Source organism: Vigna umbellata, chromosome 1 (genome assembly GCF_029865625.1).
Source record: "Vigna umbellata cultivar VRB3 chromosome 1, Vumbellata_1.0, whole genome shotgun sequence".
In the NCBI taxonomy this organism is placed as follows: domain Eukaryota; kingdom Viridiplantae; phylum Streptophyta; class Magnoliopsida; order Fabales; family Fabaceae; genus Vigna; species Vigna umbellata.
This window is the reverse complement of record NC_142165.1, coordinates 49,640,328-49,657,654: the sequence shown is the minus strand read 5'-3', so window position 1 is coordinate 49,657,654 and position 17,327 is coordinate 49,640,328. Positions and strand designations below refer to the sequence as shown.

Below are 17,327 nucleotides of genomic sequence, written 5' to 3'. Positions count from 1 at the left end.
AATTTAACAAGTCATTTTTAATGCCTATCTCAAGTATTTATAATGGTTGTGATACACTAATGCAAAATAAGATTTCAACGTCCCGCATTCAGTATTAATATGAAAAAGATTAATATTAAAAATAAATGATCATATTTTTGTAAATAAATGTTCAATTTCAATGTCAAAATTTATATTTTTTTACGTCATATATTCATTAGACATCATAATTCTCAATTTTCGACATATTATTCAGTAAATTTCATGAAAAATGTTTGGTGGAAAGGTGAAAATGTATCCACATATAGTTGAGTGTCTTAGTTTCATATGTCAAAGAGTTATAAGACGTCAGAATATCACTTTTCAGATGTTATATGTTAGTGAATTCATTAAAAATTTGGGTGGAAAAGTGAAAATTTATTCACTTTATCTTTGCATGAAACCTTCTTCTTTGCTCAAACTCTTCTCAAACAAAACTTTCAGCGATGACACATGTAATATTTATTTTATTTTAGACAAATGCAAATTAATTAACTACTTTATGTATGAATTTCTTTCGTTTTGACCGATTGCTTTCATACATTGGTTTTATACACTAGTCAATGTAACACCATTCACTACTACTGTAACACCACTATTAACTTACATAGTAAGAATTGACAGAATGACAACTCTTTCTTCATTTTATGGGTGATGGTGCATACAAATCTGTGTTAGCCACATTCCCATGATTTTTCAGGTTTTTACTTGTGATAACTTTAATATATAGCTTTGATTAGTTCATACAAATATGAAAATGAGTTCTCGATATATGAAATGCTGAAACTGGACTACATTTGTTGGTTTTCTGCTTTTCAGGTTTGGTAAAACTTCAAAAATGAATAATTTATTATAAAAAACAAAGGAGGGACGTTTGGAAGTGACTTTTTCGAAATCATTTTGACTTCAAAAAATGCCATTTTATGATGTCAATTAATGTTTGAAAATGTCAATTTCTGATGTCAATTAACGTCTGAAAATGTCAATTTCCGATATCAATTAAGGTCTGAAAATCCAATTTTTTGATGACAATCAACATTTTTTTTTCTTCCAACGTCAATCAACGTTTTCCACTATATTTTTTATGTTTTGGCAAATTTTAAAGGTCGAAAATAACATACGTCAAAATCCTTTTTATAATAGTAAGATTAAATGGATTTAATCAAGTTCTATAAGATTTGGATAGTTATACTCATAATAAAATAAAAAGAATTGTATTGTAAACTTAATATTTACTTTTTTTAATCAATGAAATTTAACCTAAACCAAATTCTTAGCAATACTTTTTTTTTTTGGCTGAAGGCTAACTTTGACATACACAACATTTGACATACACAACATTTTTATCGTAGGTTTAAAGAGGTGAGTATAATAGTTAAACTTAGGAAAATACTAATAATTAGATATTATATGGAAGAGGAGAGAAAAAAACTCAGTAAAACTTTACCCTTGTGAGTGCTGAAATGAAAACAAATATTTTAACAACTGAAATCTTTCATTGTGATGTGGAAGATTAATAAAGTAAGTCGGTTGATTCTCATGTTCAACATAAAATAATTTTATTCGGTTAACAATTTCTAATTTCAGATATTAGACATTTTTTATGAATTTGTGATAATACTTTTTTTTTCATTTGTTGTAGTGAGGTTTAATTGATTTTTGTTTGATGTGGCAAACGGCAAGGCCACGTCTTATGTCAGCTTGCCTCTTTAGTCTTTGCCACGTTGTTTTTCTTTTTATCTGGCCACTAAGCATCTGGCACGTGTCAGCCCCCTTCCACCCCAAATTAGGGTTTGCTAGATTAGGGAAACTTGCCCCTACACCTGCGCCACAATTTTTCTCTTCTTTCTTACGTTGTCATGAGTCAAGAACGCGAGAAGGAAAGGGTTGCTCTCTTGCAGGTGACGAATGGAGTTTCTGTCGTGTTTTCGGATTTGCAGGTCTGTTGACGGCGCATCTAGATGACGATGATGATGCGAGGGAGGATGTCACGGCTTGCAAGGATTTTCCGCGTTGATGGGATTTTTGCTTTTGTGGTAGAAGATACTTCCTAGGAAGCTTTGTCTCGATTGGTATGTTCCTTAACATCATCAGAAGGAACTGCCTGCATTACTTTAGGACCTTCAGAGGAGTCCGAATAAGAGAAATCAGTATCCAATGTAGAGGCATCAACATTATTCACATCTTCTCCTTCCAACAGGGTACTGGACAGATTGTCGGAACGGTCAACATTAGAGCTTCTATCCTCACTAGAAAGAGATTCCCTAGCACTGGCTGCATCATCAGAACTGGCTGAACCAGAATCTTGAGACAGAAGTTTACCATCTCCCTCAAAGCTGATTTCACCGACTTCATTTAACTTATTTTGCTCATTACTTTGCTTGATGAGTCTCTGACATTGTCTGCGGAGTTTCTCATACTGCTTTCTGTGTATAAAGATATGGAATAAAATTAAAATGATGTTAACACCCCTCCCAGGAAGGAAAAAATCCAAACAATATACATTTTAAGTCTAACAGTACATGATGGGTTGAGCACAAGCAATAAAATGAATCAAACATTTGGAGATAGAACTTGCATTCCCACCTATTTTGAGTTCTTATAACATCTCTTTCACCCTTGGTGTTGCCTAAGTCATACCTGTATGTTTAAAGTATAATCAATAATTGTAATAATTTTATCTGAATAAATTTCAAATATATACATGATGAAAAAGTACAATCAAGGAACTTATTTCCACCATCATAGAATTTACCATCTTCTGTAAACAAGGATTTCCATTGATGAGATGACAGAGCGTGTTTTCTTCTCCTTTGTGACCATGGTGATTTAAGTCGACCCCTAAAACACGGGGTAATTAATTACTACTTGCAGGTTAGAGAATAGAGGATAAGAAGCCAATTAATCATGAAAGTAACGAAAGTTGTAGAAAAATGCACATACAATTGTATCCCAAAAAATAAAAAGCACAGAGAGACATTCTTCCTCAAGTAAACAACAGTACACTAGCATGAAAGACAACTTCTACAAGTAGTTGTGTTTTCTTTTCCTCACTGAAGAGGTTGAAAAAGCATGCCATGTTTTAGCATGTCACAAACAACAATTCTACATGGAAAACATTCGTGTTGAGTTGGTGCAGGGGAGCTTGCAAGATGAAGGCGCGACGAAGAGGCTTAGGCGATTTAGGGTTCTTCGCAGCATGCACGATTTGGGATTTCGCTTGGCCGTGGTTCTCGATTGGTCGGAGCGAACTCGGTCTTCCGGCACGGTGCGATTTGCGATTGGGGTTCGCGTTTTCTGGATTTTTCTGAGTTTCAGGTGATTCTGGGAATACCATGGATGACTCGCGAGGAAGAAAAAGGGCTCCGCTGTTTGGATTCTTTGCAGGTGAAGAATGGAGATGCTTGCTTGATCTGCGGCTTGGGTTGTTGCGCGATTGGGGTGATGGTGCACGAGAAGCAAAACCGTGATTGCTCTGCCGAAGAAGATGAACGAAGTTCAAGCACAAGCAACGTGGCAGAGAGTGAAGAGGCAAGCTGGCATAAGACGTGACCTTGCCGTTTGCCACATCAAACAAAAGTTGACGTCGTTCAATTTTAAGGACTAATAATAATAGTTTCAAAACTATGAGGACTAAAAGCAATCAAAGTTTCGAGTAGGAACTAAACCCAAAATCGTGTGATACTTAAGGGACCAAAAACATATTTAACCATAAAATTAATATTTACTTTTGTTAATCAATGAACTTTAACCTAAACCAAATTCTTAGCAATATTTTTTTTTTTGGCTGAAGGCTAACTTTGAGATACACAATATTTGTATCGTTGGTTTAATACACAATATTTGTATCGTTGGTTTAAAGAGGTGAGCATAATAGTAAACTTAGAAAAATACTAATGATTAGATATCATAGGGAAGAGGAAAGAAAAAGAACTCCATAAAACTTTACCCTTGAGTGCTGAAATGAAAATAAATATTTTAACAACTTAATTCTTTTATTTTGATGGGGAAGATTAATAAAGTAAGTCGGTTGATTCTCATGTTCAACATAAAATAACTTTATTCAATTAACGATTTCTAATTTCATATATTAGACATGTAAATTTGGGTAATTTTAAAAGTATTTATTTCAATAAATTTATATTAAAAATCAAAATGAATTGTTAAAATATATAGTTTCATATGTTTAATATTTTTTATTTTAAGCTTAATTTATAATCATTGGGTGATTTTTGGTGAATTTATTTGATAATTTGATTTTTTGTCTAGGTTTTGGTTTAATGATTAAACAAATAAAATGTTAAAAATAAAATTTTTGTTTTTTTACAATTGTACAAAGATCTAAGTGTGTTGGTCAACAACAGACTTAAATTTTAAAATTTTAAGTGTGTTGGTCAACAACAAACTTAAATTTTAAGTATGTTGGTCTACGACAGACTTCAAATTTAAGTCTACCGAGTCTAAGTCTATTGTAAAATAGACCTAAAAAGTTTGAAATAACAGATTTAAAAAGTTTGAAATAATAGACTTAAAAAACATGTTTTGTAGTAGTACTATAGACCCAATGATCAATTTACTTGTAATAAACTACAACTATTTTTTTTAAGTTACTTAATTGAGAATGCCTTCAGTAGGCAATACCCTGTCCCGATGAGAAACAGAAGGAGAAGCGTGCTTATTAGAGAGTGAATGTAGCCTTTGGGTTGGGAAACATAGTATTCAGTATTAGCCATTGGTACCTACTATGTAACATTGAACTTACTACTTTAGGGTACAATCCTTTATATTTGATAGATAGTTGTTGCAAAATATTCGATAATTGTCTTGTTAGTTCTAGTAGTTACAAGACACCCAGTACTGGATATTTGGTGGATGATATAGGTGTCTTAGTTAGATAATTATTTCAAGACTATAGTTGATAGGATCAAATGGTCTTGAGATACATAGAGTATAATATTGTACAAATAATGTTAAAGTTAGTGTCACATTAATTTATATTTTGTTTTTTTATTGAATATAGTGAAAATTATGTATGAAATTAATCTCTCTTGTGTTGAATATACACATAGAGTCCTTTATTTGTAATAGAAGAAATATGGGTTAACCCAAAATACAAATAAGAAATAATAACAAACTAACTAAAGATAAAAGATAAAAAATAAAGATAATATACCTAACAATTTTAAATATTATCTATTATACATAAATGTTAATTTATTATTTGTGAAGACAATGGAATTTTTCTTAATAAAAGTATATTTCACTTTTTTTTTTATTTCTCTTCAACCAAACAATTCTTATTTCTATTATATTTCTCTCTCCCTTTTTTCTTTTATCATCTTATTCTCCCTCAACCTACCATATACTGGTTTATTAAAATATGGTCTAAATATTATTGATAAGACATATTGTCATTGATACGCCATTTGTTTTTCTATTTCTGCTTCTACACTATTTACTAAGGTCTTGTTCACTTCAATGGATTTGGAGGAGAGTAATTGAGGGGATTTGAAGATATATTTTTTTGTTGTTTATTTGAGTGGATTTGGAGGTAAATGAGAGTGAATTTGGAAGCAAAGTTAAGATTTTATTGACGTGACAGATTAAAAAGATTTACGTCCAAATTCATTCTCATTTACTTCCAAACTTACTCAAATAAACAAAAAAAGATTATCTTCAAATCCTCTTAAATTCCCTCAATCACTCTCTCTCAAATTCATTGAAGTGAACAACACCTAAATGTTGTATTTCAAGCAATATCTTTATACTGTGTTCACAAAAGTTTTCGAGACAAATATTTATACAACTTTTTGTTAAAGCGTAAGTATTACATGCCAAAAACTTTGTAAGGAAAACGTTGAAAACACAATCAAACTCTTGTTTATACAATTTAACCTATCTTCCTTATAACATCGTAAAGTAAATTATCCTCTCAATTTCTAACAAGCATGGATTCATTAATTCATTATTTAAAAAAATTACAATTTCGTATTGTTACATTAACTATCCGTGAAGAGTGAGCATAAAGTCATATTATATATTATATGTGAGAAATGATATTTTAATATTCCATTTGAAGAGACGAGTCTTTTAATAGCATGTTGCATCCATTTTCTGCAACCGAGAACGATGATGTATTATTTCCTTGTGGTGTCAAACGATCATTTGATCCCTTTGACCCATGTACCTTTCATTGGTGAAGAGGGATGAGTAAAATTTGCATACTGGTAGGTTAGGAAACATGTACTGAGATATGATATTCCAATCAAAACCCATGTTCAGTGAGTAATCAACATATTATTGACAGAAAAAAATATATATTTTATTTTGATCAAACGTGGTGAAAATCTCTATAGCTCTGTCTATGAACTTTGGTTTCTGTTTCAAAGAACATAATAAATGTAGTCCCTCATATTTGAGAATTCATCATATTTTTTTCAGAGCATGTGTGATTTAGTCCCTCAAACCTGACATTTTCGTGTGTGATTTACAAGGATAAAATTCTTTCATTGAAGGGTTGCCCACGAGATTCATACCGCTGTAATTAAGTAACAGTCAGAGCCCTGTTCAAGATGCTCAGAGTTAGATTCCACATCGAGCTTCACAAGGCTTGAACCCTGAGATCATAAGCCTGAAATCTTTGCATTCCAAGAAGTAACATCCTTTCTGGGCATTTCATCAAATACCTTTCTTTAACTTTCAGAGTTACCCCACGTGGAGGTCTTCCACTTAAACTGAAATTTGACTAAATTTGTAGGCGATATTATTCAAAGTTGTCGGCTAGAGTTAAGAAAATTGGATTCATAGTTTGCGGAAATTACGGAAAAAACCAACCGACAGAAGATTTAATGAGACGTTGAGAGAAGAAACGTTGAGAGAGAAAGAAGATGGGAAGTGAAGAAGTGAAGGTGGTGAGCTTTTGGGTGAGTCCATTTGGGAAGAGGGTGGAGTGGGCCTTGAAGCTGAAGGGAATAGAATATGAATACATAGAAGAAGATATCTTCAATAAGAGCAATCTCCTTCTCCAGTTAAACCCGGTTTACAAGAAGGTTCCGGTTCTGGTCCATGCCCACAAACCCATCGCTGAATCATTCATCATCCTTCAATACATTGATGAAATTTGGAAGCAGTATCCACTGCTGCCACAACATCCTTATCAAAGAGCACTTGTTCACTTTTGGGCCGATTTTGGTGAGCGAAAGGTACTTTCTTTATCAATTCCCTTATATAATTTTCTCTACTTTTGTTTTCTGGATTAAAACTTTTTAATTATCACTTTTTCGAATTAAAATAACGAGCATGCTGTTGTGTTATGTTAGTCTACCCTTTATCAATATACTGACCGAATTATCCACATCTTGATCGAAATTTTGAACATAAAACAAAACAAGGTGAAGTTTGTGAACAAAAGTAGGTCTCACTGACTTAGGATAGCTAACAACTATTAAAAACTAGAATTTACATTCTATAAATGTAAAGAAGATGTGAGAAAAGGGGAAGTTATATTGAGAAAGTAAGAGCAACCATAGTTTTGGAATGCACATGGATCAAACTATTGAGTAAGTTGTTTTTCTTTGTCAGTAATGTGTGTATGTACTATAAACTTATTTTTCAATGGTTGTGTTTGTCTGTGTATAACAGCTTTTGGATACATCATGGGTTGCAATGTGCAGCAGCGGGGATGACAAGGAAGAGGCTCTGAAAGTAGCTAGAGAAGCAATGGAGAAGATTGAAGAAGAGATAAAGGGAAAGAAGTTTTTTGGAGGAGACAACATTGGGTACCTTGACCTTGCCCTTGGATGGATCTCTTACTGGCTTCCTGTTTTTGAGGAAGTTGGATCCATGCAGATAATGGACCCACTGAAATTTCCAGCCACCACTGCATGGATAACCAATTTTCTGAGCCACCCTGTGATCAAGGACAACTTGCCCCCAAGAGACAACATGCTTGTTTACTTCCACAGTCGCAGAAAGGCACTTTCTTCATCTTTTCAGGGTTGGTTCAAGGTTTAGATATATTCTTCTCTCTTCGTGTTTCATAGAGCATGCAAAGATGTTAGATGTTTGTGGGATAAGAATAAGAACAGAATGATACTGGCTATGTTTGTATTTTGGGTTTGTTGAATATAGTGAAAAACTATATTTAGATTAATCTCCCTTGTGTAAAATACACACATAGGGTTCTCTATTTATAATAGAAGAAATATGGGCTAAGCCCAAAATACAAATGAGAAATAATAACAAACTAACTAAAAGATAAAAGATATAATATATCTAACACTCCCCCTCAAGCTGGAGCATACAAATTGTATGAACTAAGCTTGGAATAGATGAACTCAGTGTTGAACTAGATGATTTGTCTTCAGAGTGTGAGGCAAACACAGCAGTTTGTGAAACTTCAACTTCAAAAGTGGATGAAGGAGAGCAATGGTGGACAATGACAAACTGCAAGGACTGATTCCCAATCAATGATGGATGAGTGACGGGATCAACAGTGGTAGCTGAAAGCTAAGAGCTACAAAACTGCAGGGACTACACTAAATCCTCATCAATGATGGATGGGTGACGGGATCAACAGTGGTAGCTGAAATCTACAAAACTGCAGGGACTACACCCATATTTATGTGACTTGCAGTGTCTTGGAAACGTACTCCCCCTTAGTGTGAAGGTGGAAATCTGAAAGATCACAGTTGCTGAACCACTAAAACAAAACAAAATATTAAGCTACAATGCTGAAATAAAGGCATCAAAGATCCAAAGACATGTTGGAGGTCCAAAATTCTTTGCTGGACAACTCCCAAGTTATTGGTGTATAACAACTTCGCTTGTGCCCATACTTCTGAACATGTTTCATAGGATCGAAACATTTGTTTCAGTGAGGAGTGAATGGTGGACTTTATAACAATGCACAACTGAGCATCAATTTTCATCCAGCGGGAAGTGTCATCTATGGGAGCAGTAGTCACATTTTGAGTAAGATGATCTAAGTACCCTTGACTCTTCAACCAAAGTTTGATGTCGGACGCCCATGTTGCATAATTTGTGCCATCTAACTTGTCAATGGACAAGTGTACATTCACATAATTGGTATATATTGAAGGATCAGAAGATGAGCCACCAATAGAGGTGTTTGTAGACGAGGAAGACGCCATAGGGAAGGAGAAACCCTAAAAATTCAAAGTGCTCCGATTGACGCAACGACCACAGATCCAGAAAGAGGGCGAGGAGGCGATCACGGCGGTGCTGATCGGCGGCGGAAAGCTCCGGCGACGCGCCGGCACGCGCGGCGGCAGCGGCGACTCTTGCGGCGGCGCGTGGAGGCGCGTGGGAGGTCCGTTCGCCGCGATCTTCGTACGACGGTGGTCTCCCGGCCGAGACGATTCCGATGGTGTGGTCGCCGGTCGATTCTGGAACTCCGGCGACGGCGGCGGCGGCGGCGGCGGCAGTGAGGGGTGCCGGAGACCGTGGAGTTGACTGGAACTATTCCTGTGCTCTAGATACCATATTAGAAGGTGAGTTTTTAAGCCTAACTCAACCCCACAAAACCGGCTTGTAAGGTGAGGTTTGCACCTCATTTATATATTATAATTTGGCCTTATCTCTAGTCGATGTGGGACTTCCAACACACCCCCTTCACGCCGAGGTATAGACATCTCGTGCGTGATAGTAGAAATTGGGTGGTCCAATAGCGGCCCGATTGCGGGTGGAATAGAAGAATAGAATGCCCACTTAGAACTCGCTAGGATAGGCAATAACCATGGCTCTGATACCATGTTGAATATAGTGAAAAACTATATTTAGATTAATCTCCCTTGTGTAAAATACACACATAGGGTTCTCTATTTATAATAGAAGAAATATGGGCTAAGCCCAAAATACAAATGAGAAATAATAACAAACTAACTAAAAGATAAAAGATATAATATATCTAACAGGGTTCTTTCTGTTGATATTATAAACCACTTTTGGATGTGTTACTCACTTCATGGTACTAATATGTAATTACTACATAACTAGTGTGGTGAGCAGTGACTTGCACACACATTTCTGTTGTAAAAGATGACGATAACATGAATTAGATGGGTTTCGTAAGACGTGAATAGTTACTACTATTAAGAATTTATATTCAGAGTGTGTTGTATAAGTCTTTCAGGATATAAGAATTTTTCAAATATTTTTGAGGAACTAAGAATGTAGTAAGAAACTATTAAAACCCAGGATTTAAGAGAAATTAACGGAAGGAAAAAGAAGATAATAAAGAGAGAAGAGTAGTGTGTTTTTGTAGGAGGAAAATTGGTGTATTTATAAGAAGGGAAGATGTGGTCATCAACAGAGGAATCCAACGTAAACCTGTATACATAGATATAAATCCGTAGTATGACCCGCATCTTGCAGAGGAGGTTCGAAGCTCTCTCACCTATGCAACGGATCTGCACCTTTAGAAGGAGAAGATAAAACTTTTGCGTGTGATTCACAAAAAGGTAGAGTTGTTGAATAGTTCGAATGTCCTCCATGATTTACGACAACCGATTTATAGGTAAAGTGGTCATGCATTCATGGGTGAAGACATTAAAGGCACATTCACTCTACTTTCCCAAATACTCTACTTTTTGGAATTCTCGATTCTCCCATAATCCTCACATATTGCAAAAAGTAAAAGATAAAAAGATGAAAGAAAAAAATAAAGTCTTATATAAAATGGAATGCATTAGATATGGTATAACAAATTATACAAACCAATCATATTGATAAACTTAACACATAATATACCTAATATAACAAATTATAAGAATAAAGATATCTAGTCTGTTAGTAGTTTATCAATTCTTACTCTTATTATTATGTTGTTCATACTAAGTTATGTACGTGTTCAATATTCATGAGTGTTCTAGAGATTTTTGTCTAGATCTCACACAAAAATCTTACTTAATACTCATATAAATGATTTCATCAAGAGTATGCGATAAAACATACACTAGATACAAAAACAGTTTATGTATTAAATAGCTTATATTTCATATCTTAAATTATTTTGTATCATATGATTTATAAATATTTAAAAAATTATAAAAATGCAATTAATTACAATCACACAAAAAAATTAGGTTAACTTTAAATGATTGGATTGAAATAGGTTGTGACCCAACTCCTTTGTTAAAGTAAAAAGAAAAAACATTTGGTCGAAAGAGAATAAAAAAGAAAGAGACAAAATTAAGGTTGTCGTCTTTCATGTACACTCTTCATTTTTCGTGAAGATTGTAGAGTTTTTTTCAAATCAGATCATGTGAACCTGTTTTGAAATGAGACTCTAATAAACTCTTTAGGAAGCGTTTCTTGTTAGAATCACAATTAATACAATTTATAATGTGATACGAATGATACAACAACGATTCGAGAACAAACATAAGTTTTACTATGATTCATATCGTGGAAATTGCAATTTATATTATGTCGTGTAATACAAATAGTGTATCATGCGATACTTACAACCATGATATAAGTGCAAATATCAATTATTGGAAAAGTTTAGAAACATATTCAATGAGAATAAAAAAAAAATTTAAAATCTTCAAGAAAACAAAATTAAAACATGCAAAGACAAAGGAAACTAAGATATATTAGAAAACTCAAAAATTTAGAAGTCTTCACTACGACTAATCTCACTTCAAATTTTGCAGAGCTGTAATTATTTTAAACATTGACGTCTACAATGTAGTTAGATATACATATAAAAAGGAAACATGAATCGAATAGTAAAGAAAAGGATATAGAATAATAAAGTAAATAATTGAAAACTAACTAGAATCGTGGTACGCAATTTCTAAAGCTTACGATTATTTTGAACTGCCGCCAGTATAAAATCATTACTTAAAAAATGTAGCCCAAAAATAATCTATTTTCTCATTGATTAGATTATATATTATCAATTATAAATTAGTTTTGTCCTCTTATTCACGAAACACGAAAAATTACGAATGAATCAAATTCGTCGATGTTTTAGTTTACCGTAAAGAAAACTAGACACAAGCGGTACCAAAATTGCAGTTGAACTTCTTTAAGTTTCTGGCTTTTTCCATTCTAACTAATACGTTCTTTAGAACCTGGAAAATTTATCATTCAAATTAATTTTAAATTTGGTCTACATTTAAAATTCTACTAGGGATTTGCCTACTGCTATTTCAAAAAGGATAATTGAAAAGCGTAGAGGATAGCGTTGCGACTTTTTAGTTGAAATAATAACTATAGCAGACATGGAGTTAAGATGGGTAGTATTACGTGGAATGTTCAAATCGCTCGTAATTGTAATTTAATGTTACATGGTATGTGATTAATAAGCCTAACTAAAAATTTCTCATCGATCCGTCTGAATTTTGGTTATACAAAACATTAATAAGCCTAATGTACAGTAGTATGCAATGGAGACTTGAATATACAAAACATGGCCACATAACATTTCCATTTTAACCTATACTTGAATTGCTTCGATGGTTAGATTTATCACAAGTTAAAACCCGTTCGTTTACCCTTGTACCAGAAAAACAAAACCCACTTACCCCACTAAAGAACAGGGAGAAGAGTTGGTCTATACCGTTTCTCAACCTCAACATCATCCAAACCATGCTCTAAAATTTAGCACTGACTGGTCTCACCTCACCGGGTCCAAATTCCAAAACAAACTTGACATAATTCAGGCAGGCAACTTCAGTTTCGAATTGTTCTTCCAACTGAAACAAAACTCCTTATATTATCTATTTGCCATACGAGCATAGTAAAAATGAGAAATAAGCTCGATCTTAACTCACAATAACATTACCTGATGAAGTAATAATAGAAGAAATCTGCATATAAAGCTGTCTGAACAACACCCGATATGCCAGCTGTAAAATAAGAAAGTCAGAATATTACTAATGCAAACATATAATTCCAAAAGAAATTCTTAATTTTAGCCTTAATTACCAATCCATCTAGTAAATCGTGGCTCGGTCAGATAGCGGTATATCCAGTTCAGGATGTAAAATGCACGATACGCACTGCAGTTTGAAAATAATCACCACATTTAGAGACGTTTATACTGAAAATTCTGTAAAGCATGCTAAGAAAGGAACTAGTAAAAACGCAAAAGTGCCAATTCAAACCAATAAACAGGATTTGCAAATCATGTACGATAAAAAAAGTTAGGACAAACATGTAAAAGTGAGGTATAATCTATAATACATCACATTGGACACGTTTAATTTCTAAGCTATTTCAATATGGCAAATATGAATACACCATTGTCAGTATAAGTTATCTCAATAACTTAGAAAGGACATTCTGCTAGTAAACAGCATAAAAGAGAACATAGTGTAAGATACCAATATCTAAATGCATATCTCAAAAAGAGAACTATCTCAACATAAGTGTGCATACCCAAGAAAGAATACATATTGCCCGGTCAAATTGTCCACATTTCCACTTCTTTGCAACAAAACCAACTGGGGCAATATTGCAACTGCTTCCAAGTATATTGAAAATGCCCAGAAAACCTGTTAACAAATGCACATAAAGTGTAATCATTCATGATGTTACAATGTGTAACGGAATTATTATAAAGATGACATGTAATGCACAAAAGCAATTTTCAGATTGGCAATCAACAAGGGAAAGCAATGTATGTTTGGACAAGAAGAACATTTGAAATCTTGCGATGGATTTGCTTTAACTCTTGCAAGATTAAGCAGAAAATATAAAGGAACAGCTAGTTATACATGCCACAGACTCCAAAAGGAAATAGATATCTGCAGAAGTTCTATAACACACTAAGCAGAGGCCTACCTTACCATTTAGAGGCTTTTTTAGCCTTTCCCAATTAATCATGTATCAGGGCCATAAGACATAAGGCATGCCATAGGTTGAAACTTTTAAACTACCAACAACATGCATTTTTCTCCCAAGTGCTAGCTTAAATATCATGTGAAACTTGGTCATCTTTTCGAGCATGATACCACCACATGGGTCCCTAACATAATTTTTAGATTCCCACCCAAAATCTTAAGAGCACTCCAAACCTATTTGGGCCACAGTTGTCATTCCTGGATAGCAGAGCTGTGAGGCTGACTCCAGAAATGGGATAGCAGGATAGTGGATAGAAGATAGTACGATGACCTCAAAAGTCGGATAGCAGAATGACTGTTATTCTAATATTTAAACATTCAAAATTCATACACCAACCATTATTTATAGAAAAAACTCATGGTCCTTGAACAAATATAGAGTATAAAGTCAAGAAAAAACAATGTAAAGCCCAAATTATAAAAAAAAATACTGATCGCAAAAAAGAATTAAAAATACAAAAAGCAACTAGGGAACGGAAATAACAGTGGGAACTAGGTAATAAAAAAATAACAGTGGTTTCGAGCAACCACAGAACAAAAATCCAAGAAAAAAAGAAAAAGAAAGGAAACTAAGATAAAAGATTAAGAAAAATGAAAATCACACATGCACTCACTAAAGTTGGGTTGCCAAAGTGTGAGTAGCTGAACAGATTGGGTTGCCAGACAGAGGCAGTAGCTGGATAAGAGCAGTCGTGGTGAGAAGGAGAGCAGAGGATGTAAATACCGTGTTCATGAAGAATGAGAACTTTTCTACATGAAGAAGCATTTGAGAACTTCGATCTTAAAACATTCTTTTCCTATAGTTTCTAATCTTGTAAGAGCAGCATTCAAAGACCGAAAGATGATCTTCCAGCCAGAAAACATGAACTGATACTCTACGGTTCAGAAAAGTTAGAAATATCATCAGATTCCATCCATGACAGTAAAATTCAACACTCTCAAATGAAGTATTCAAACCTAGAGTTGTATTCACAAGAAATTAATGTTCAGGTATTCAAAGATTATTATGTAAATTGAAGGAGAGGGAAAAAATCAAAACCTAAACCGAATCTAAATGTTTGAAGGAATTTGGAAGATTCTAGATATGGCATACATAGGAATGGTTTCAAAAGATCCATCCAAGTACCATTCAAAATTAATGGTAAGCAGTAAGCCCTGGAACATGGGTAGTTGTATTCTTCCACTTGCCGAACTCAAGTTGAGCCATAATGGTAATAATTCCTCACTCAAAGAATATAGGATCCTATGAACCACCACTCTCTGTAAGCCATTTTTATAGTGCATAGTTACATTCAAATCGAAGGCATGGTTAATTTGCAACGCTCAGATCACATTTCACAATTTCAACTGAAAAACAACCATTTCAAATTTCAAAAGCAAAGGAAATTTGCAATATAACTTAATAATATTTGGTTTATTTTCAGTTTCCATTTTAGTTAATATGATCTCATTAATATTTACAAAAACGCAACTTCAATTTGTTTTCCCCATTTGCATTTCCTTCTCAAAGTAGGAAATGAACTAGGAACAGAGAGGCATTTTTGTAATTATTAGTGAAAACGTATCTGCTGAAAATATATTAAAAAAAAAAACATCGAAAATGAGGTTCCATGGGTAACGAGTCATTTCTATTAACAAAAGTTCATAGTCATAACATTTCTGAGCAGTAAAAAACAAGGGTGCACCTTCGTTCACGAACTCAACCATCTGCTTATCTAAGCCTGGTCACTGGAACCGGACAAATCAATCATCAATCTAGTCAATCAGATATACACCAATGCACATATACAACACATCTTTCAATGGCCTTCTTTTAAAGAAGTAAACATTTGAAGAAATGCACAACGATTAAAACCAGAAATACATCACAAATGGAAAACAGTAAAACCCCACAACTCAAATACAGAACAAGATGCCTGGGTAAGCGTAACCAACAAAAAGCCAATCCATGCCAGTAGACACTACATACAGTACACAGTCACAATGCAAAAACTCTAAAAAAAGAAGAAGATAATATTCAAAAGGAATTAGAAAGTAGCCTCTACCAAACAGGGTAAAAGAGAATAGAGGTAAAAAACGGGGGAGCGAATTAAAAAGTAGTAATGGACCTCTTGAAGGGTGAACTTGTCGTGCCAGACGAGTGCCAAGGCAAAGCTGGCCCCAACAAGAAAAAAATATCGAAAAGTGTCGAGTTCCCTATCGTAACTTCTCCGGACCACGGGGTGGAAACGCATGCACCAAACAATGGCTAAGGAGCTGGCAATGAAAATCAACTTCATGAAGATGTTGTAAACGGAGATGAAGTCCGTGAACAGATCCAAATAACGAGCCATGAACACAATTGCGTACAGTTCTTGAGTCTTGCGGGAAATCCCTGAAACCCCAAAAAGAATAACAGTTCCGTTAAATAGGCGAAATAACGGAAATGATTTAGTTATAGAATTGATCCTGAATTTTTGGTTGGCGAAGGAATGTGACTAAGGGAGTGAAGTCGCTAATCGAAATTTGAAAATAGAATGCAAATTAGTCCGAATTTTTGGGGAAGCAGAAGAAAAATAGAGGAAGAGAATAAGGATAAGAATGAAGAGTGACCTGAGCATGATTTAGTGGCGTAGATTTTGAGGAGGAGGACGAGAATGCTGAGAAGATGGGTCATGTCACCGGCGAGCCTGAAGATGTTCATGGTTTTGCCCTAACGAGAGAGGCCCAGAGAAAATGTTCCAAAACCAGAGAAAACCAGAAACAAAGGAAGGAATTCGAGAAACGAAACGCAACGAAAAGAAATCCAAAAGAAAATTGCGTGACTGTGTTGTCTTTTGCATTTTATTTTTTCTTTCTTATTTATTTAACTATTTTCGATGTTTTGACAAAGGTGTGGCATACGCATGTATAAACTATGGAGCTGAGTCACCCACACTGATCTTCCCCGTCACCTCTTCCTTCTATTTGTGGTATTATTAATTACTAATTCTTTTTCGGTCTTTTCAATTCTAGCTCGTGTAAATTCGTTTATAAAACAATATATTAGTTTACTATTTTGAAAATTAATGCTAATTTTGACTAAAATATTAATGAAATGCAATCCCTTAGTAAAATAAAAATAAATAATAAACTTTATTCCATTCAATTTCATAACTCTTTAAGTTTTTATTATAAAATAAAGGTTACATTATTTATAGATTCTCTCAACATCTTATCTATTTCGTCATCTATCTCTAATTTTTATTTAATTTTCATGTTTATCTTACGACAATTCCAATACTGTTACACTTTCAACACCGGTTGAATATTAGTGCATTTCGAATTTAGAACATTACTTCTCGTACACCTGCCGAATCCCTTTAATCGAATCCCTTTAAACAAATGGCATAGTTCCAAGCATATTAATTACTTTTACTATGAAAAGTATCTTCATTTCTTATATAGAGCATGATA

The 17,327-nt window shown here is 34.1% G+C and overlaps 2 protein-coding genes across 2 annotated transcripts; one reads left to right on the top strand and one right to left on the bottom strand.

Annotated features, from left to right (window-relative positions):
• Positions 1–6,876: 6,876 nt before the first annotated feature.
• Positions 6,877–8,170, top strand: LOC124821282 (glutathione transferase GST 23-like). Its single transcript, XM_047293146.2, has 2 exons — positions 6,877–7,220; positions 7,660–8,170. Exons 1-2 carry the CDS (start codon positions 6,906–6,908, stop codon positions 8,029–8,031), a joined length of 687 nt encoding a protein of 228 aa, XP_047149102.1. The 5' UTR covers positions 6,877–6,905; the 3' UTR covers positions 8,032–8,170.
• Positions 8,171–12,318: 4,148 nt separating this feature from the next.
• On the bottom strand, positions 12,319–16,728 carry LOC148205620 (ER lumen protein-retaining receptor A-like). The gene is made up of 6 exons (XM_088103604.1): positions 16,485–16,728; positions 16,001–16,266; positions 13,429–13,544; positions 12,976–13,049; positions 12,833–12,896; positions 12,319–12,743 (listed from the first exon to the last, which is right to left on the bottom strand). The coding sequence occupies exons 1-6, from the start codon at positions 16,573–16,575 to the stop codon at positions 12,707–12,709; spliced, it is 648 nt and encodes a 215-aa protein (XP_087959730.1). The 5' UTR covers positions 16,576–16,728; the 3' UTR covers positions 12,319–12,706.
• Between the last annotated feature and the right edge of the window lie 599 nt (positions 16,729–17,327).